The following is a 21,094-nucleotide window of genomic DNA, read 5'->3' on the forward strand; positions in this document are numbered from 1 at the left end:
CGAAGCACAGAGCCTGTCCGTCCTCCCGCTGAGTCCACTGAAGTCTCTCCCTTCCCTGTCTGCTTCTGAGGGCTGAGTTACGGTGGCCCAGTCCTCTTGGAGGAAGTGAGGGTAGGGCAAGGGGAGCCCCAGCCCCACAGGGCTGGGGGCTTGCTGTCCCCCTCGGCCTGTTTACCTACCCCTCTATCTCACGCAGCAAATGCAGGGAGGTGGCCTGGACCACAGAATGGCCAATACCATCTCGGGCAGCCGCCCTCGGCCTGTTTACCTACCCCTCTATCTCAGGCAGCAAATGCGGGGAGGTGGCCTGGACCACAGAATGGCCATTACCATCTCGGGCAGCCCTGCTGGGCATCCCCGTTTGCTTGTTCACAAAGACTGGAAACGAGACAGCCTGGCTTAGGGTCTTAAGTTCAGGGTCATGGCTCTGAGCCAGATGGGCAAGTTCACTGGGTGGGAGATGGGCAGGACCAGAAGACACGCCTTTGGACAGTCACTCTGTAAGTGTTCCACTCAGGAGCCTGTAGTGCCTCCCCTTCAGCTCAGTAGCCTTCTATCCACATTGGCCTCAGTCTTATCACTGATGCCACATGGCCCTCACTTGAGCTGTCCTGGGTGGCTGGTTACATGCAGGGTGGCTGGAGCTGCTTGCCTGGTGTACTTTCCTAATTCCATGCTTGGAGACATTGCCCTAGCAGTTAGGCACAGGCCCGGTGAGAGTATTTACACCACAGCAATTGGCAGATGCTACAGATTGGAGCCCTTCCAACTTCTGATAGCCAGCTGAGCTGTTCTTGCATACTCTTCCTAAGCAACCTGAGAAATCCACTAAAAATCTGTTAACCTCCCCCCCCAAATCAAGCTCAGGTGACAGAAAATGGGACTGAGTGTTCACACAGCCAGTAACTTGTGCCTGTTCTTGTTCATTTAGAACAGGCTGGGTGTTTGACGAGAGAGTCAGTTGCACCCTCTGCAGTGCCTGGAAGCCCATCTGCTCTCGTAGGGATCTCTGTCCACCAAGGGCAGGGCATAGATGGATGCAGCCTCTCATGCTGGGCACTTGGTGCCCAGACTCCCCCTCGGGGGTAACTTCCAAACACAGCGGCAGCTGACCACAGATCTGGGGTGTGTCTGCATCCTCTGGGTGGACAGTAGGACTTCTCCCTGGCCATGAGTGTATGGCCCTTGGTTTTTATTGCCCAGTGCTGGCCTTGCTCTGAGGTAAGACGTCGAACCCTAACCACAGCCTCTTCACTGCAGCTCTGGGACTCTCAAATGCGGATCTAGTTCTGTGAGGTCGCTTCAAGGCTTTGCCAGTGGCTCCTAAGTTTAAAACTACATTTGGCCTCCTGAGCACGCCTCCCACCCGGCTCACCTATGGCCTCACCCTCCTGGTGCACAGCCTCGACTTCTCCTGGACGTGCCACTTTCTCCTGCCCACTCTGGGCCACTCCTGCTTCTCCCTTGGCCTCAGATGTCCCCTGCTTGATTGTCTGGGAGCTTTCTTCTTATTCCTGAGGACTGCTAAGACACCCTCCCTTAGAGCCTTCCCGTGCTCCCATGCTCCGCTCTGCAAGGAGGCCATCACAGTTGGGCAGCATGTATTTGCCTGGCTCCCGCCAGGGCCAAGGCCTGCCTGCAGCTTGGAGGGAGCCTTGACTGGCATCGCAGGTCTTCTCGTGTAAGTGGTTAAATGTGTGCTTCAGGCAGCAGGATGTTTTCCTCCCTGTGTCCTGGAATTTGTGGACTCAGGTCCCAGCAGCTCCCAGTCAACAGTCCTGGCAGCACTGCCGTGTTCACTTCATCTGTGTCATGACTGCTCGCCCCGCACTGGGAAAATTAGAAGACAAAGCACTGAGGACAAGGACAGTCCTCTCACTTCCCCCCAGGGAGCTGGGGAAGAGCAATAAGACCTGCGTTTCATGCTCTGGCCCTTCCACGTACTTCTGTGTATGTACCTATTTTTTTTTGGAGAGGTTTTTGCTATAGGGCATGTGTACTCACCAGAAAGACAGAGAGACAGAAAGTGAGGGTGTGAGTTTAAGCTGTCGGATCCGGGACACGAACCGCGGTCAACTACATGGGAGTCCAGCGATATAGCCATGATGCTAACTGCTGGTCTCTGTACCTATATTTTTGAAAAAGGTGGTTTTGCTTAATTTCATTTCTTGGGGTCTGTTCTGGACATGCTCTGAGCAGGCTTGGGCCTGCGCGTCCCAAATCTATGGGGTCCCAGCAGAGCTGGGTGCAGGGGCTAGCCCAGGCCTGTCTGCAGGAGTTGGGGCCCTTGGGAGAGAGAGCTCTGTCCTGGCCTTCTGAGAGTCTTCCGTGTCCAAGTTTGAAGAATCCAAGCCAGGCTCCAGTGAGTCGGTCAGCGGTGCAGCCTTCTGGAAGCCTCTCCCGCTGTTGTCAGGGACACAGCAGGCCCATGTCCAGAAGCCATGTTCTGGGCTAGACCCACCCTGTGCTGGCTGTGGTGCTCGAGGGTCTGGGAACAGGCCAGGCTCTGAACCAGTGTGCACCAAGGTGCCCTGAGCTCTTAGAAGGGTGTGGGGGGATCCTTTTGTGGACCTTGGTGGTGGCAGCTACTTCCTTGGACACCCTTGTTGGGACCTGGGCAGGCAGGTCAGAGGGCCTTCCCCAGGCCTTGAGAGCTCACAGCCAGTCTGGAGAACAGCACCCAAAGGGAGTGGCCAAGCACGTCTCTGAGTGCCATGCGGGTGGTGCCGAGCTTCTTCTACAGTAAAGCACCCGGCTCCAGCTGGAGTACCCCCACCCCCACCCAGAATGCTTTTCAAGAAAATAGATCTGACCTTAGCAACTGACAGGCAGGAAAAGTCCTGGGATTTTGAGCTCGTAGAAGGAACAGAAGCCCCAGAGCTAAACACACACCCCAAGGACAGCTGGCTTTTCTCTGCCCTTTTAACAAGGAGCCAAGGAAGGGGGAAAATCCCATTGAAATCTAATGGCCTTGGGATCTTGACCCCAGGAGATTGGGACCTGCACGGCCTGAGCCCGGAGGGTTCCCAGAAGTACAGGAGGCTTGTGCAGGGCTGGACTGGGGAGCCTGGGGCTCTGCCAGCCTTGGGTCTGGCGTGTTGCACGGAGGATGGCTTGTGAGTGTCTCTCCAACCTGCCAGCTGTGGCCATGCGCAGTCAGGGGCCTCTCCAGGCTTTGGTTTTTTCTTCCTGAGGCTGGATTGTTGAGGGAATGTTGTATGGGGAGCCCAGTAAAGAGGGGGGCTGCCTGCTTAGTTGGTGTGTGCAGGCTCCTTATCCCACCTCACCCATTCTTCCCACAGAGGAGGCACAGAGGTGCCCTGGGCCCCTGCTAGATATCCTTGCTGCCTCCCTCGAGGCTCTGGGGTCACACAGAGGAGCAGGTGTTGTCACTCCTTCCTGGGGGCCTCCTGGAAGAGGTTGGCAGAGTCCCAGGTTCAGGCCCCCTCCTTGTCACTCAGGGCTCTCCTTGGCCCTTAACAGTGTGTCCTGTCCAAGGCCGAGACTGCAGCCTGAGAGAGGGAGCGTAGTCCTCATCTTCCTGACAGTTCAGTGAGACAGTGCCCATCCCAGGGGACAGGTGACTGCCACTCCTCCACATCCGTACATAGTCTGAGAGGTGTTCCCAGCCTGGCCCCACAGGCCCCTAGCAGGGCCAAGAAGCTGACTGTCTATGAAAAGTGGGGGCAGTGGGCCCCAGGGTGCTAGGCACGTGATAGCCACCCCCAGGCCTCCGCCATCGCAGGCGGAGGGACACTCTGGTAGTCTGGCCTGCGAGGGGGAGAGGGTTTCCCTCCTCCAGTCACTTCCTAGGACAGGGAAGGGTCAGGCCGTGAACTCATGGGACACTGCTCCAGGGGTCCCCCGGCCAGCCATGCAGTCCTCCCTTTTGGAACGCTTCATGTGGATTCTTCCCTGTCCAGTGCTCCTGCTGTGGTTGGCTTGGACCTGTGCCTCCCCTGCCCATGATGCTCCCCATCCTGCTGTACCCTGCTCCTGCCTGCCTGACCCCTCTCTCTACTTTCTCCCCAGGAGATGGCAGCGGAAAAGGCCAAGGCAGCAGCGGGGGAGGCCAAGGTGAAAAAGCAGCTGGTGGCCCGGGAGCAGGAGGTCGTGGCCGTGCAGGCACGCATGCAGGCCAGCTACCGGGAGCACATGAAGGAGGTGCAGCAGCTGCAGGGCAAGGTGGGTACCTCCACAGGCGGGGAGGGCTGGGGAGGGTGGAGAGAGAGGGCCGGGAGGGGTTGAGGAGGTCACAGGGGTCAGGAGCCCAGCAGGGACTGGTTAGGTTTTTATTTCATTTATTTTATTTTGAGAGGTTTATTGCTATAGGGTGCATGCCCTTGCCAGAAAGATGGAGAGAGACAGAAAGTGAGAAATCACCTCCCAGGAGGGATGGCCACGCCACAATCCCTTCTCCTCCATTCTCCTGTTGGGATCTTGGGCACGCATGCGCCTGACGTGAGTTTAAGCCACCAGTTTCAAGACTTGAACTGCGGTTGACTACATGGGAATCCAGCGACATAGCCATTATGCCAACTGCAGGTCCCATGGTTAGGTTTTTTTGTTTTTTTTTTAAAGAGACATTTTTGCTGTAGGGTGCATATACTCATGGAAAAGACAGAGACAGAGAGACAAAAAGTGAGAAATCACCCCCCAGTGTTGATGGCTATGCCACAGTCCCTACTCCCCTCTCCCGTCAGCATTTTGGGCATGCACACGTGCGCCCGGCCTGAGTTTTAAGCCACTGGATCTGGGACTCAAACGTAGTGGGAGTCCAGTGACATAACAATTACTCCATCTGCTGGTCCCAAGGCTGGTTAGTTTTTAGAGGGGCTACTGCAGTTGGAGGACAGTGTCAGGCAGCCTCTGGGGGTGCGTGTGTGTGTGTGTATGCATGTGGTGTGTGTGGTGTGATAATAACCGGGAAGGTGTATGTTTTGTTTTTTTAATATGAAAGAAAGAGCAAGAGGAGGAGGCATGGTTAGTGACAGTCTCGCCTTGTGACCCCCTGCCCCTGCCTCCCAGCTGGTGAGGGTTAAGATGTACCTACTGCACCTGCCCGCCCTGGGGGAACCTGGGCATCCACATGGCCCAGTCTTATACAGCGGTGCCCTCCCACCTGCGCCCCCATAACACATTGTAAAGAGCACTTTCTCCAAAGAGCTTGGCCTCAAGTGGCCAGCCCACTCCTCAGCCTCCCGGTGACCTGGGGTCGTGCTGGCTGCCTTCCCCACACGTGACTGGGAGGAGGCCTGAAAATGGTGAAACTGGGAGGGTGTTGCAAGACCAGAGTCAGGTGACTACAGGTCCAACTGGCCGTGGTCAGACTGGATCCTGCACTCTGTTTGCCATGAACTGTGGCCTCTGCCCTACAACACATCCTAGGATGTGCCATGGGAGGTCAGAGGGCAGGAATGAGTCTTCCTCGGGGACCTGTAGGCCATGGCCCATGGCTGTGTCCTGTGTCTCAGATCGGTCGGCCAGCGTGGCCTTGGAGACAGACGTGCACAGCACGGCTGAGGCTCTGGGCTGTGTGCGTGGCCACAGGCAGTAAGGAGAGAGAGATGGCACTGTGGTCCCACTCAGCCTCGAGCCCCTGCTGTTGGCACTGTGTGGTCTCCAGGCCTCTCATTCTTTGGGATCCCCCAATCTTATATGGAGAAGGAGCCCTCCGAGGGCTCTCTCCCTGTGGGCTGTGTCCTCACTGTCCCGAGTCTGGAAGTCAGTTCTCCTTGTGTGGCTGAGTGGCACTCTGACACCCTCGTCGATGCCTTTCCAGATCCGGACTCTCCAGGAGCAGCTGGAGAATGGCCCCAACACCCAGCTGGCCCGTCTGCAGCAGGAGAACTCCATCCTGAGGGACGCCTTGAACCAGGCCACGAGCCAGGTGGAGAGCAAGTAAGCGGGGATGCCCTCCAGGTCGCGGGGACGGTGCGTGCTGAGGCTCTGGGCTGCCACGTATCCACTTGGGCTTCATGCTGGGTGCGCAGCCAGCACGGCATCCATGCACAAGCAGCACACGCATGTGCATGAGGCCCCCTCCTCATACAGGCCACTCTGACCCTCCATCTGTCCAGCTCTGAGTCGCCAAGGCTTTCTTGTTTGTTTATTTCATAAGAAGCAAAGGATGAGTGAGAGACAGGCAGCAGTCTCACACGACAGTACACACATGCCTCCAGCCTCTCCCGGTCGGCCAAGGTCCCGGCATGCGTGTGCCCCTGGTGGGTCGACCTGGGGCCAAACCTCAGCCTTCCATATGGCTTCCAGCCTCGCAGAGCATTGTGTTGTCACTGTGCCGCTGTGGCTAGGCTGGGCTGCTGAGTCTTCTGACAGGCGGCCAGGTGGCCTCTCAGGGGGCACGGGCCTCAGGGTGTGCTCCAGCCTGCATGCCCAGCATTGGGGGGATTGGGCACCCCTCAGGTCCTGGCTGGTGCTGGCATCTTGCTTTCCTGGAAGAGCAATACCTTCTCAACATCCCTGGTGGGAGGCTTTAGGCACTCTGCTTTGGCCCAGAGTATCACAGCCAAGAGGCTTGTCCGAGGTGAGAGTCTGCGGGCCCAGGGATCTGCCACAGCCTAGGTCGTCCCTGGAAGCACGGTCTGTCTTACAGGGGCTCTGCCACAAGGCCCTGGAGACGAGGACTGTGTCATAGCGCATGGGCCCAGCTGCTCGACCTGTCCTCAGCCCTAAGCACTGCCTATGGGTAGCTGGAGCACTGGGGTCCGCTGGGAGCCAGGTGACCTCGGGCGGCCCTTCACCTGGTGTTAAGTACAACCGTGCTTTCTTCCGCTTGTCTGACTCAGGCATTACCGCCATAACAGGCAGGCCCTTGGGACACCCATCACACTGCTCCAATGCTCATTTCTGTGCCCTCTTGCACTTTTCAGTGGCCTCAGGGACTTAGCTGGGGTTCTGTTACCCCCAGAGCATCTGCTCTCTCCAAACCGAGAAGCGACTACAGCAGAGCATGCCGGCACCCTTGGCCCTCTGGTGGGGAGGCCGTGGGGAGGCCCGCAACACGACTGGGCACAGGGTGTTCGGGCTGCATGGCTGTTGGTGCTGTTGGTGCTGCAGAGTGAGTCCTGACGGCTGCCTTCCCCAGCCAGGTCATCCTGTCGAGGTCCCCTTAGGTGTGTGTGTCTGCTCCTGACCCACTGCTGGGCTGGAGGGTTATGGTGCCATTTCCTCCAAAGCACCACAGCAGAAGATGAACGAGGGGACAGGGACACGCTGGCCTTCCCTCTCACGTAGAGTCCTCTGCAGCCTCCTTACTGGAGAAGCTCTGTCACCTGGGGATGTGTCACCTTTTGTTCACATTCTGAAGCCTGGCCCGGTGTAGGGTGCTCAAAGTGCATGGCCTCCCAGGCCCAGCTCAGAGCCGCCCTCCCCTTTGCTCTGTCCCATCCCAGGCTGCTCGAATCTTGGCATTGAAAAGTGATGGCCCCAGAGGGCTTGATGTCACCCAGCTAGGGGGGCAGAGCTAGCCTCATTGCCCCCTGCCCAGCCTGGTGCTGCCCTGGGGGTTGGTCTGATGCTGCCCCTGGACTGGTCACTTCAGTTCTGTGAAGAGATGGCATCTGTGCCAGTGAAGAGCCAGCGTCCTGTTCTTCTCACAACTCTGTAGTGACCTGTTCCTCATAGTCCAGGCTCCTCCTGTAACCAGAATCACCACCCCACCCCCGTCCTCAACCTGCCCTGGTCTGAGACCAGCTCTGGAGTGTGTGCCGAAGGGTCTGCTTTATGGGTGCCTGCGGCCCCAGCTTGGGCGACCTCCCACTGACCACCATCTAGTGAGATGGGGCACGTGGACTCCTGCAGGGGCCCCAAGTGGGTCGCCTGCATCTTGAGGCTTGTCCACACCTAGATCAGCAGCAAGGAGGACAGGATCTGGCTGTTTTTCTGCCTGAGTTTGCAGCAGGCCAGGAGGGCCCTGCAGGTGCTCTAGTGCCCGTTTGCCCGTCACTCTTCCTGGTCCACACTACTGGCACAACACCTCCCTCAGCACACACACAGCTTCCTCCAAACCCCACACAGCTGCTAGTGCCAAAGGAGCGTCCGTCGTGGCTGCAAGATCTGGGCTGCTACTTACAGAGCAGGTGTCCCCAGGGGACGCTCCGCCCACAGGTCCCTGTCACCTCTTCTCTCTGTCAGTTGGGGCTGGTGGCTGTCTTGCAGGCAGAACGCAGAGCTGGCGAAGCTGCGGCAGGAGCTCACCAAGGTCAGCAAGGAGCTGGTGGAGAGGGCCGAGGCTGTACGCCAGGAGGAGCAGCAGCGCAAAGCTCTGGAGGCCAAGGCAGCCGCCTTCGAGAAGCAGGTGCTGCAGCTACAGGTGAGTCGGCATGGCTACTGCCCCAGCGCCTGGCTGCAGCCCACTAAGCCTGTCTGCATAGCAGGGCCCGGCCAGGGCCTACCCAGCCAGCTGTAGATGTGGGCAGGGCCAGGCAAGGCCTCTACCAAGGCCTCCTTAGTAACAGGGACAGCCAGCATCCATTGGCACTCACTGTGCGCACTGCATTGCTGAGTATTTCACAGGCGCTAACTCGGTGCATCTCGTTCCTAGCCTGTGAGGGAGGTGTCAGGTCCGCAGTCTACACAGAAGGAGGTTCCAGGCACAGAGAGCTTACTCTGCTACCTCAGCCTCCTGGGCCAGGGTGTAGGAGAGGCAGAATTCAAACCCCTGTGCTGGCTCCAGAGATGCATGGGTCCTCCCACTTGCTGCCACCATGGCACTGAGACGTCACAGCTAGCCAAGCCGTCTGGCCACAGGCCCAGCCTCCTCCTCCTTGCTCAGCCTCTGGATGTGGCCTGGAAGCCTGATTGGCCAGGAGGATGCCTGTTCTCCTTTGAGGAGGAACACTGTCCCCTGTCCCCCAGGTGCACTGGGCAGCATCCAGGGGTTTTCCTCAGGGCAGAGGCCTCTGGCACTCCAGATGACCAGAGTTGGCAGGTTGACCGGGAGTGGAGCACTTACGTTAGCGTGAGGCGCCTTGGTGTCATGCCTGCTTTGGGCTTAACTTTTCTGGGTAACGAGGAATCCTGGTGACTTTGACTATTTCTCCTGGTCCATCATGGAAACCAGGCTGCAGTGTGAGGGGATGGTGGGTCTCTTAGAACGGCCCTGAGCACAGACACGAGATTGCAAGGCTGGTGTGTGAGTGAGCGCAGGAGAACACGGGCAGATAAACCAGTGTGGGTCCAGCGAACCGAGGTGGATGGTTTGGCGTTCTCTGATGTCCATGGGGAATGGGCCCACCCAGACTGAGTGGAACCTTAGAGTGGACTGGTGTGGTTCTCTCTGAGAGGCTCCCAGCTGGCTCTGGGGCCTGGGGCCGAACGGCCGCTTTCCTGATAGGTTTTGCCATCACGTGTCACTCTTAAGGACAATGCAGCCTTAGCAGGGGCCTGGTCCAGGTCCTCCCCACTGAGCCACTGATTCCAGTTGTCCCCCGCCCTCTCCAGGCCTCAGAGTGGTTACCCAGCCTAGGCCTGGATAGAAGAGGCTGTCCTTTTCAGTGTGACGTCAGGATCCTGCAACCGGGCTGCTGGTAGAAGCAGAGCCTGGCCTGCTGTTTTTCACGGTACTGACAGTGAGGCCTCTGGCATCAGCAGTTCCAATCCAAGCTCTGCCCCCAGCAGTTTATTTCAAGCTGTGGTTTCCCCATCTGTAATATGGGTGTGACAGCAGTACCTGTCCCATAGGGACACCATAGGGTGGCTGCGGGTGTTAACTGTGTAGATACACGGTGCTTAGAACAAGGGCAGTGTTGCAGAGAGAAGAGCTTCATAAACATGAATTTGACGAAGTCCTGCCGGGAGATCCCAGGTTAGGCTGCAGGTTTAAGTTGTACAAAGCATGTTTAGTTATGCCGAGGTGAAAATGGGCTCTTCCCTTCACCTGAGGCCTCTTCACTGAGAGCTAGCTCTTAGGGTCCAGGACAGGATGGCTTCCTGCACTGACCTTGGGTCCAAGAGCTTGGGCATCAGAGAGAACCCCCACCAGCCCCCGTGCCCCTCTTCCCTCAGATGGCTTTGCAGGTCTGCTTGGAAGAAAGGTGTCTGTCATGGGCACTGACGGCACTTGTCCCGGCTCTGCATTCCAGCAGTGAACTGAATCTCAAAACGTGGGAGGGTTTTATAAACTCACCCGCCCGCCCGCCTGCCGTGAGACCAGCTGCCAAAACCATTCACCGTGATCGGCTGTGCTCACTATGCTCTCCTAGGGCAAGAGCCGGCATCCAGGGCCCTGGGGCGTGCACCTGCTTCTACTGAAGAGTTTAAGTTTGGGGTTCCTGGAGGTGGGTGGGATTTTTCTGTCTCCTTGTTCCTTCCTGGCAATTACTAAAGCCAGTGTTCTAAGGGACATCAGCTCAGAATGGAGAAACACTTGCGGTTAGTCTCCCTGCGGTCTGGCCTGGAGCCCGTGGTCTTAAGGAAGAGTCAGGAAGAGGGAGAGAAGGCAGGCAGCCGGTGGCATGGTGGTGAAGGCGCTACTCCCATATGGTGACCACGGTGCAAGCTCTGGACCTGGTGACTTAAAAATCACACTGCGTGCATGTGTGTGCGTGTGTGTGCCCAAAATCCTGAAAGAGGAGGAGAAGGGATTGCAGCGTGGCCATGCCCCCAGGGGGGATTTCTCACTTTCCCTCTCTGTGTCTGTTCCTGGTGGGTGCACACGGCCTATGGCGAAAAACTAAAAATGAAAGAGGGTGAGGAAGCAAACGGTCGTGTTCTCTAGTCGCAGACGTCTCTGTCCTGTCGGAGTCCGTTGCGCAGAGACGTGCGGGCCAGCGGGGGAGGGGGGAGCAGGCCTGCCTGTGCTGCCATGCAGGGTGGCTGGGCGGAGCGCGCTCCGGGAGCCCCCTGCACTCTTCCCCTCCCCCCTTCCTCCCTTCCTCCCTTCCTCCCTTAGAGTTGGAAGTCAGCTCAGCCTGTAACATTTTTCTTTGTAAGTTTATTATTCCATTAGAGTGAACGGTGCCCTCTGAGGGGTCTCATGCTGTGTCTCCTCGGTCTTTCCATCCAGCCAGGACTGGGGTTCACAAGCTCAGCGTGCACAGGTCATCTGGGAAATTGACCCCGCGATCTTCCCTGTGGATACGTTACCTCTGTGCCACTAAGCCGCAACCCCCCCCCTTACATTCTAATGAGAACGCTCTGCCCCCTGCATTGCTGCCCTGGGTTGCCCCTGCTCGGTACCTGTTTATTCACCACCTGGCAGCACATCCTCTGCGATGGCTCACCTGCCCCAGACTTGTATGCCTCCTTGGCTCAGAGTAGTTAGCCTCGCGCCAGGTTGACCAGCCATTGTCCTACAAGAGGATGAACTGGGTGTGGCTAAAGCCCACTTATTACAGGGGCACAGGTGGTGCAGCACCTCACTCTGGCCAACAGGAGGCACATGCTCGCTGCCCCTTCTACCTGGCCCTACCCCAGACCAGCTGGCTAACTCAGTGCCGGTGGTCTGGCCCTTCGAGAACCAGAGCTTTGCTATCCTCTCTTCCCCAGAGGTGGGAATGCTTGCCACATGGATCATGATGTCCATTGGAGCATTTGGGGCAGCCAGAGACTAGGGCAGCCCGCCTGCAACAGAGCCAGGAACTGGGCACCCGTCGGGCACATCAGAGGCCTGAGTGGCTGTGAGACGGAAGGAGGTCGCCCATCTATGCTGACGCTGCTGTGTCTCCGAGATGAGACCAAACCTGAGACATTGCCACTTGTGTAGGTCGGAGATGGCCGAGCAGTGGCAACATCATGCAGTTCATCCTAATAGAACACCGAAACCACTGCTCCGAAGGGTGATCTGGGTCACCACCATGCGTGTGTATGTGCGAGCACACGACTGCAGGCAGGGCCCGCCACACTGCCTGCCTCCGGGAGGGGCAGAGGGCCTCGGCGGGGTCACTGGACTAATTTACTCTGAGTTGATCTCTGTGGACTCTTGCAAGAAGCACGTAGTCATAGATCATTTGAGTATGTAAAACTGTCGAGACCCAAAAAAGAAATAGGAATGCTCATAGGTTCTGGCAGCTACCCTCTGGCTGGGGTGAAATCTGCAGATTCTAGAGCATTAGGAATAAACTACTTTCTTGCACAGACGGCCCTGACTCTGGTAACCCAGGGCTTTGGTGAGAGCAACATGGCCAACAGAAAGAGCTGTGTCCTAGCCTGAGTCATGAGGGCCCGGCTTCCCTCCAGCCTCACCACCCCCCACTCCATGCCTGCCCAGGTGTCTCACAAGGAGAGCGAGGAGGCCCTGCAGAAGCGCTTGGATGAGGTCAGCCGGGAGCTCTGCCGGACACAGACCAGCCATGCCAGCCTGCGGGCAGATGCCGAGAAGGCCCAGGAGCAGCAGCAGCAGATGGCCGGTGAGGGCAGCGTCTCCGCAGCACCCACTCTGGGTGGGGTCCAGGGAATCTGAGCAGGATGTGGGGGTCTGCGCACGATCGTGGCCCTGCTGCCAGGGCCAGGACCCAGTGGGCAGCCCTTTGGGTGCAGTGCTGCAAGAGTTGCCTTGTTAGGGGACCAGCTGCTGACATGGGGTTATAGAGCCGACGAGGGCTGAGTCAGGGACAAAGTCTGAGGGCTGGATTGGGGACAGAAGGTGCTACCTCCCGCCCAAGCCTGGGACACCACTTGCCTGCCCAAGAAGGCTGGTGGCTGTAGGTGGCCAAGGCGGTCCTGACAGCTGGTCTCAACTGACCATGTTTGTTCTGGGCCTTTCTGGCTCTCCTGGCTCAGTCAGCCAAGGGCCAAGCTGGGTTTGGGAGGCGAGGACCATGGCCCTGGTGCATCACCAGTGATTGGCCCATCATGGCGGGTAGTGGGGATGGGGCATGAGGGCCCCTGGAGAAGGAGCAGGTGGTGCCAGGGAGAGCGGGCCGGCCACCCACCCCAGGACTGCACACTGTGCTTCCTAAGCAACTGCCATGGCCACACCAGGAATGACAGCGCACCGCTGCAGCGACAGGGTCACATGGTAGCACTCTCTAACAGGGACGCAAGCCAGGGTAGTCTGCAGACGTCCTGTGAAAGGACAGATGGTGAACATCTTTGGCTTCGTGGCCCAGGCAGCGTCTCTCAGATCTGCTCAGCTCTGCTGCTGTGGACAGAGGCGGCCATGGCCAGTGTGTGGGTTCGGAGCAGGTGGCCAGAGGAGGGGAGGTGGCAGCCTAGAGCCGGGTGACGGGAGGGGCCGCACGACATCAGCATAGGGCCTGAGGGGAATGAACGTGAACTTGACCCACACAGGAAAGGCTGGTTTAGTGTTGCCCTTGCTGTGAGGAGTCTGAGCATCGTGTAGAGTGTGGCAGATGCCTTTGGGGCAGGAGAGTGATGGTTTCATGTACACTTCTGGGTACTTTGGTGCTGGGAGAGGAGGAGCAGGAGGGACCCAGGAAGACCAGGGATGAGGTCCCTGGAGCTGTCCCGGCCCGAGGCCACAGGGTGTGGCCTAGGCAAGTACAGAGGTGCTGGTGAGGAGGGATGGAATCTGCAGGTTTGAAGACGAGCGAGAGGTGGGGCGAGGGGAGACACTGGAGGCTGGGAGTGCGGGTCTCACCTGCCTTGTGTGCTTCACTTGGAGAAAGCAGAGCCCAGGGCTGGGGAGGAGATCAGGCCTGGGGAAAGCCCAGCGTCTTGGGCCTACAGGTGACACTTAGAGCTGGATATCTGAGGTCAACTGGGAGGAGGACACCCCCCAGAGGAGAGTGGTGCCCAGGGCAGGCCTCGCCAGCTTGAGAGGTTGGAGAGACACCCTGGGGAAGACATGGCCAGCGGGGTCCCTGTAGTCAGTTGCTAAAGAATTTCGGCCGGCTCACCCCTGAGCTGGAGTCTAACAATCTTTAGAAATGTCAGTGAGGTCCACTCGCAGCCTCCGCCATATTCTTGTTGGTCGGCTGAGGTCATTTTATTCTACCCTTGTGGTCCTCGAGAACGATACCTGGGTGTGGCTCTCTTCATGAGGTAAAAAGCAGCCCCGGCGCTCTTGGGCCCCTGGCATACAGGGGAGGGAGCCCGTGTCCACCCAGGCATCTGTCCGTCCCACCCCTGACCCCAGCCTGGCTCTCCTGTCACAGAGCTGCACAGCAAGCTGCAGTCCTCCGAGGCGGAGGTGAGGAGCAAGCGGGAAGAGCTGAGCGGGCTCCACGGGAAGCTCAAGGAAGCCCAGGCGGAGAACTCTCGGCTCGCCGACAGAATCCAGTCCATCGAGGCCCTGCTGGAAGCAGGCCAGGCCCGAGAGGCCCAGGTCAGCCTCTACCCCAGGTCAACGGGCGGATAGGGGAAACTCCATTGCGTAAACAGGCTCCCGCTGGGCCAGTTGCTGCCTGAGATGAGTCTCACAGAGACCAAGCAACCTCTGTCTCTCGTTCCAGGCCAGCCAAGCCGAGGCCGACCAGCAGCAGACTCGGTAAGCTGGCGAGGTGGAGGGTACCAGGCTTCCTGCCCACATCCCTCGGCCTCAGCACGGGGTAGCTGAGGTCCCCTGGGGAAGAGCCCCTTTCAGAGATCCAGGGACTTCAAGGCAAGGGGTCAGGTCTGGCAGGAGAGAAGGCAGTCTTGCAGAGAGCTTGCAGCCTCAGGGGTTTCTGCGTGTGGGGAGCAGCCAGTGCCTCCTCGGGGCAGGTGACTTCACTGCCATCCATCCTTCCCTCCCTGCTGCATCCTCCTCAGCCGGGAGAGGCTGGCCGTCAGAATGTTCTCTCCACATCTGCAAGGCGAGGGGTTTTAAGGACTATAAATCAAATAGGAAAAACAGTTGCACAACCCAGAGTGGAGAGCCTGGGACGTCGCCCAGGCCATATGCTGGACTGTGATTTGAGCTGAAAGCACGCACAGTTGTTTTCCTTTGTCTGTGAGGTGACTTCACTGCTGGCCAGACTGAATTTTCCTTCAGTCCGGCAGCACCAGCTCCAGGCTGTGCGTGGGGACTGTTTGCTGTTGCTAAGGCCAGAGCCAATACCTGGTTAGGGCGGCTCTGGTTGGGGACCAGACTCCTTGTGACCATCATCTATGGGGCACGCACACATCCCCGAACAGAGGAGGGCTTCCTAGCTAATGTGGCAGGGGTGAAGGTGTAGGGGACAGAGCAGCCATGGGAGTAGGTGTGGAGGGTGTCCTCTCACACACCATCAGATGTGCCCCAGGCTGTCAGCTGACAGGGTTTCCTTGTAGCCACTGTCACAAGTTGCCTCAGCAGGCATAGCTCCCAGCCATAGCCCGTGCTCCTCGGCATTGAGCATCGAGATCTGGGGCTTAGAGCAGGAAGCCAGCTGGCCACCCAGAAGGCCTCGGAAGAGACCCACAAGTGACCCGCTGCCCTCGTTCCCCCAGAGACATGCACGCTGCTCCTCCTGGCACTGGCTCCTGGGGGTGGTTAGGGCTCTGCTCTTGTACCTAAGATAGGCCTTGGACTACAGCAGATTACGGGGTGATCGCCGATAGGATCAGCTCTGGGTTTTGCATCGTGCAGATGTCTCTGGCAGGGATTTTTTCTTCAGTTTCCATTTCAAAAAGTTTTATCTGCAGCCTTCATCTTGGCTGGGCCATCCTGTTCTGGGAGGGCAGTGATTCAGCCCCAGATGTTTTGGAACTTACGTGGGCAGTCGCTATCAGGAGAGTGTGTGTCTCCATGTCCTTGCCATCACCCCCAGCTCTTCTTCTCTGGGACTTGTTCCTCTGGGGATGCTCTGGGCAGTTTGCTGGAACACATGAGGAAGCGGCCATGAGGCAGGGTCTGTCAGGGCCTTGGAGTTTTCAGTGTGGGGTCAAGGTTCTGGGAGCCTGAAACCAGTGCCCCAGGGCCAGATGCACACTGTGTGTGGGTAAGAGGGTGAGGCTGTCCCATGGCAAAGTCCACACGAGGCAGGACAGTTGGGCCACTTGCAAGGCCATGTTGAAGTCATGGGTTAGTCCAGGGTTAGGGTGCGTTATGACAAATGGTGTCCTTTTTTAATTGCCAGAGAGCATGTGTTTGCCAGGAAGAAAGAGGGGAAAACACCCTCCCAGTGAGGTGTGCTCACACTGTAATCCTTTCTCCATTTCTCCATCCCGTCAGGATTTTAGGCACACACGCACACACCTCTGGCATGTTTTTCAAGGTGTGGGGCTAGGATTCGAACCCGTCAGCCATGAGGGATCCTGCCCCTTTAACCACTGGGCCATGGGGCCAGCTCTAGAATAGTGTTTTGTCATGCTGTTCCGCTGTGGCCTGTAATAAAAACTACAAATGGCATGTTCCCATCTGACTGGCCGTGGGTGCCAGAGCCCCCGCCTCCCCAGGTGGTGGCAGCCACCCTCTGTGTCTCAGAGTGGCTCAGATTGCTCTGATTCGGGGCAGTGCTGACCAGTCTGGACTCTGGATTTCCCACATCCCAGAGCCTTCCCTGTGTTAGATCTTACTGTAGAGGCATTTGTTTGCAACTGGGCTTCAGAGCCTGGTGCTGTCCTGTAGCAACGTTGACTACTCTCTGGAACATGAGGGTCGGCTAGGCCCACTGGGTCCTTACATCTAGGAAGAAGCCTGTGAAAAGAGGGGCTGATACCTAGTCAACCCCTGGCATCTGAGGGTCATCTCGTGACTGACTCCTCAAGCCCCAGGGCCTAGGAGCTATGAGCCCGTGGATCTCAGATGAGTTAGGGTTTAGGCAAAGGATGGTCCCTCCTGGGAGCTGCTGGGGGCCGCTGAGAGCCGTGGTGGAAGTCTCGGTGGTGCAGTGACAGCCATCTTGAATCTTTAGCTCAGGTGTCTTCTGAGGGCTAGGGGTGGCCGTGAGAAGACCCAGCCAACATGTTCTGTGGTGTTGGTGACGGGTCTAGCAAGAGCCATGTGCTAGGCATCAGGGATCAGTTCACTAGAAGAACATTCTAGAAACGCAGCTGAGGGTTTAGGCAAAGGATGGTCCCTCCTGGGAGCTGCTGGGGGCCGCTGAGAGCCGTGGTGGAAGTCTCGGTGGTGCAGTGACAGCCATCTTGAATCTTTAGCTCAGGTGTCTTCTGAGGGCTAGGGGTGGCCGTGAGAAGACCCAGCCAACATGTTCTGTGGTGTTGGTGACGGGTCTAGCAAGAGCCATGTGCTAGGCATCAGGGATCAGTTCACTAGAAGAACATTCTAGAAACGCAGCTGCGGGGGCCCCCCCCCCAGCCACTATGGCCTCTTCCAGTCTCTGTGGCCAGTGTCACCAAGTGGGACTCTGGCATCAGTCACTGGTTGTGTCCCAGCCCCTCCACTTCCTGGACACGGTGAAGAGCTGGGCAGCTGCTCAGGCTTGCCGGGGAGGTGGGCCCTCTGACATGGGGGTGCAGCTGGAGGGGACTGTCCCCTACAAGAGGCGCAGCCTCACAGGTATTCCTCACCAGGGTGGGGCCTTGGGCAGGGCCTGGTTCCCAGGGCAAAGGAAGAGGACCTTTGGGGCCTGTGGGACTGGGGACCCTTGGAGCTCGGGTAGTGACCTTGCCATGTCCCCTCAGCCTCAAGGATCTGGAGTCCCAGGTGTCATGTCTGGAGAAGGAGGCCACCGAGCTCAGGGAGACCGTCGAGCAGCAGAAGGTGAAAAACAATGTGAGTGTTGGGCAAGCAAGTGGGGTGCAGGGAACGGGCCAGAGCGGCCTGAGGCCGGCGGAGGGCCTGCTGGGGCGGGGTGGGGGCAACACCAGCTTTATGTCTCCACGCCTCACCCTGCTGTTGTTCCCTCCACTGAGGAGGGCCGACTGCCTCACAGGCCTGTGTGTGGGGCCAGTTCTGTTGAGGGGTCCACGTGTGCTTTTCGACCAGCCTGGGTCTCACGGTCATGCTGAGCTTTAGGCTGGTGCCAGGAGAAGGGGACAGAGGATCTGGGCACTGCTGGCTTCCCCGGCTGTTCCTCCTGTAGACAGCAGCCTCCCAGGGGAGCCTGGCCAGAGCTGGCCCCGGGGGACGGCACGTGCTGCGGTGGCAGGAGCGTCTTCTTTCCCTGGAGGCAGGGGGCCCCCTCATTTCTCAGACGTGTCTTCCTTGAAAGGGTACTCGCCTCTTCACACCCTGAGCCGCGGCACCCCAGACTGGGTCGTGGCCCCTGGCCTTGCGTTTGGTGCTGCCAGAGAACCACGTGCGCTTCGGCGAGGAGGCACGCGGACTGGGCAGCAGCTGGCTCTGTGCGGGCGCTGACATCCCCACATCTCCCCTCCCAGGACCTCCGAGAGAAGAACTGGAAGGCGATGGAGGCGCTGGCTTCAACTGAGAGGGCCTGCGAGGAGAAGCTGCGCTCCCTGAGCCAGGCGAAGGTCAGCCCACCATCCAGCTGGCCCCCTCCTGCCTATCAGCAGAGCCGCCCCTTTAAGGCCAGGCCTTCCCTCCCCGCCTCCTCCTCTCCCACCTTTCTCCCTCCCTCTCTCCCTCCCCTTTCTCCATAAGGTGAGGAGGACACTTGTTCCTTTGCTTGACCCTCTTGTGAAGGTGCAGAGCTGAGAGCAGTCTCTGGGGGGAGCCCACAGGGCCTGAGTGAGCACCAGGCCCCTGCGTTTTTGGCCGAGGTCCTTAGTCTGAGCAATCCCGCTGCTTCGCTGCTTCTCGGGCCCTCTGAAGCCTCATGAGTAAGCTCTGCAGTAAGTCAGGGGAGCAGTGCCCATGGAGCGAGGTCTCCCTGGTCAGGTGTTCCATGCTGCCCTGGAGGTGTCTCCATACTGAGGGCCCCCTCATGGCTTCTGGGGTCCTGGGTCTTCAGGAGGCTCTTGCTAAGGGGCATGGCCAGCAGCAGTGGCCACCAAAGACCTGGCTTACCCTTTCCCATCACGTTTCCATCCCTCATAAGAGGCCCTCCCCTACTTCGCTCACAGAAAAGGAACACCTGTCTGATCCGTGATTCTCTGAGAAGCCTGGGGGTTTTATCAGACCAGGACCCCAAGGGCAGGAGGTGAAGGGCTGGCCTCAGACGAGCTACCAGAGCTGTAATTGGACTCCGTGAGTCTTGGACTCTTAGCCCCAGAAGTGGCCTCGGAGACCATCTGGACTGTGACAAACACAGATCTGTGACCTGAGACGTCACCTGACTTGCAGGCAGTCTGGCAGCCAAGTAGCGAGAGGAGGTGGCTCCAAGTCTGCAGTGTATCCTGGACTCTAATGACTAGGGGACTTGTTGGTCACAGGCTCAAGGGCCTCAGCAGGCCCCAGCATTGTCTGGGTAACAAGCTGGCAGGCAGGGAGCCACCTCTCAGGCTGTGGCCAGGCTGGGTGGCGCCTGCCAGCCTTCTCTCCACACGTTTTTCAGAGTCCTCAGTGGGGTCCCACCCACTAGCTCTGTCCAGACGGGACTCCCAATGACATCCCAGTGGGTAGCAGAGCTGGCACCCTGCTGGGGACAGAAACCATCTGTAGACACCCACTGGGAGGGTAGGGGCCAGTGTCTGACCCCACGGTGCTGTGGTCACCCCACGCCTTCAGCCTTTTCTTGGTTCCCTTTTCTCTTTCATGCTTTGGGAGTCACTGACTTCTCCCTTCCCGGCCGGCGCTGGCCCCTGGTGCTGTGCTGCTGCTTCTCTGCCTTCACCCCTCCCTGTTGTGGCTCTCGCGTTCAAAGCATTGGGGCCGTGGCTACCCTCCCACGCCCTCTTCCTGCCCTGGCCCCACACCTCAGCATAGACGCCCCCACTTCTCACACACAGCTTGGAAGATGCGGGGTGATGGGGCACTGGAGGAGTAGGCACTTCGCACCCAGGGGGCCTGTTCTCTCTTGCTCGTTTGAGCTCAGCCCGTTTTCTGACCCAGCAGTCTGGGCTTGAGCACCCTGGGCCCCGTCAGCCCTGTGGAGCCCCCTCATCTCCTCTAATGCTTGCGCCTCTGAAGAGCTGTGGAGACCCGGGCACCTCTGCTAACAGCCCTGGGAGGTGCCCCAAGCCTCCACACTGACCGCTGCCCTCTCTCCCTCCACTGGCCTCCAGGAGGAGTCAGAGAAGCAGCTCCGCCTGACGGAGGCGCAGACCAGGGAGGCCCTGCAGGCACTGCTCCCCGACCTGTCCGTCTCGGCACAACAGGTAGGAGGGCAAGGCGGCTGCCAGGGGGGTAGAGAAGGCACTGCTCCCAGGGACCATCCCGTCTCACCTTGCATGTCTCGTTGCAGAATTACACTGAGTGGCTGCAGGAACTCAAAGAGAAAGGCTCCCAGCTGCTGAAGCAGGTGCCAGCTGCCACCGAGCTCCCCTCGGTAAGCAGAGCTGCCAGGCAGGCGCCCCGGGCGGGGGCTGCCACAGTCCCCTGTGCTTTCCCGTCCCTGGGTGCAGCGGCTACCTGGAGCCGTGGCGGGCAGTCAGGAGAAAACCTTGTTTGGCTGACCAGACACCTCCTCTCCCCACTGCCCCAGGACCTGGTCTCCAAGCTAAAGGAGGCGGAGGAGGCCCAGGGCACGCTACAGGCTGAGTGTGACCAGTATCGAACCATCCTGGCAGAGACGGTGAGCAGCAGGGGTGGGCATCCCAAGGGGACTGTAGGCAGGAGGCCAGAGACAGCATAGTACTGGAAAAGCCCACTGGGGCTGAGTGACCTTGGGCAAGTCACTTCCCCTCTCTGGGCCCCATTTCTTTGTCTGAATGGTAAAAAGAGCTCAGGCTCTTCGTTGTTCCCAAGCTGAGGAGGACGGAGTTGAAGGTGCTGGGCTGGTCTCTTAAGAGGGAGGACCATTGGGACAGTCAGTCACCGGAAAGGACGGGGTTAGTGATAGGCCTTCTGCCGGGTCAAGCCCTCTAAGTGATTCCAGGAGCCGTGCGAGGTTTTCCGTCCTCACTCCCTGACCAACACCGTGCTGTGCCACAGATGAGGTCAGTGCTGGTGGCAAAGGCCAACAGTGACAAGAGTCCCAGTGGCTCACTTGGGTAACAGGCCTCACTCCTTGGCCTGGCTCTGCAGCCAGCATTGCCCACCGGCCAGAGGTCCCCATCCCAGATGGCTGCCGCCTTCCCTCCCCACTAGCACCGACTCCCACCAAGCCAGAGTAGGGCAGCACCAGCCGTCAGGTGGTCACAGTGCAGAGGGACGGGGGTGCAGCGTGTGTTCCTGTGGGGAGGGTGGGGTGCAGCTCAGTGTCTGTACTGTAGGAGGGCATGCTGAAGGACCTGCAGAAGAGCG

General features: G+C 58.7%; 1 protein-coding gene across 1 annotated transcript in view; it reads left to right on the forward strand.

The window, feature by feature from the left end:
* Window positions 1-21,094, forward strand: part of RRBP1 (ribosome binding protein 1) — a 62,033-nt gene that overhangs the window by 33,855 nt on the left and 7,084 nt on the right. Inside the window, exons 5-16 of the mRNA XM_027770013.1 lie at window positions 4,027-4,185; window positions 5,783-5,901; window positions 8,179-8,332; window positions 12,230-12,368; window positions 14,079-14,248; window positions 14,376-14,410; window positions 17,470-17,560; window positions 18,169-18,261; window positions 19,915-20,007; window positions 20,094-20,177; window positions 20,334-20,423; window positions 21,064-21,091. Of these exons, the coding sequence (XP_027625814.1) occupies window positions 4,027-4,185; window positions 5,783-5,901; window positions 8,179-8,332; window positions 12,230-12,368; window positions 14,079-14,248; window positions 14,376-14,410; window positions 17,470-17,560; window positions 18,169-18,261; window positions 19,915-20,007; window positions 20,094-20,177; window positions 20,334-20,423; window positions 21,064-21,091 (1,255 nt within the window). The remainder of the gene's footprint in view (window positions 1-4,026; window positions 4,186-5,782; window positions 5,902-8,178; window positions 8,333-12,229; window positions 12,369-14,078; window positions 14,249-14,375; window positions 14,411-17,469; window positions 17,561-18,168; window positions 18,262-19,914; window positions 20,008-20,093; window positions 20,178-20,333; window positions 20,424-21,063; window positions 21,092-21,094) is intronic.

This window comes from Tupaia chinensis, unplaced genomic scaffold, assembly GCF_000334495.1.
Source record: "Tupaia chinensis unplaced genomic scaffold, TupChi_1.0 Scaffold000101_1, whole genome shotgun sequence".
NCBI classification, from domain to species: Eukaryota; Metazoa; Chordata; class Mammalia; order Scandentia; family Tupaiidae; genus Tupaia; species Tupaia belangeri.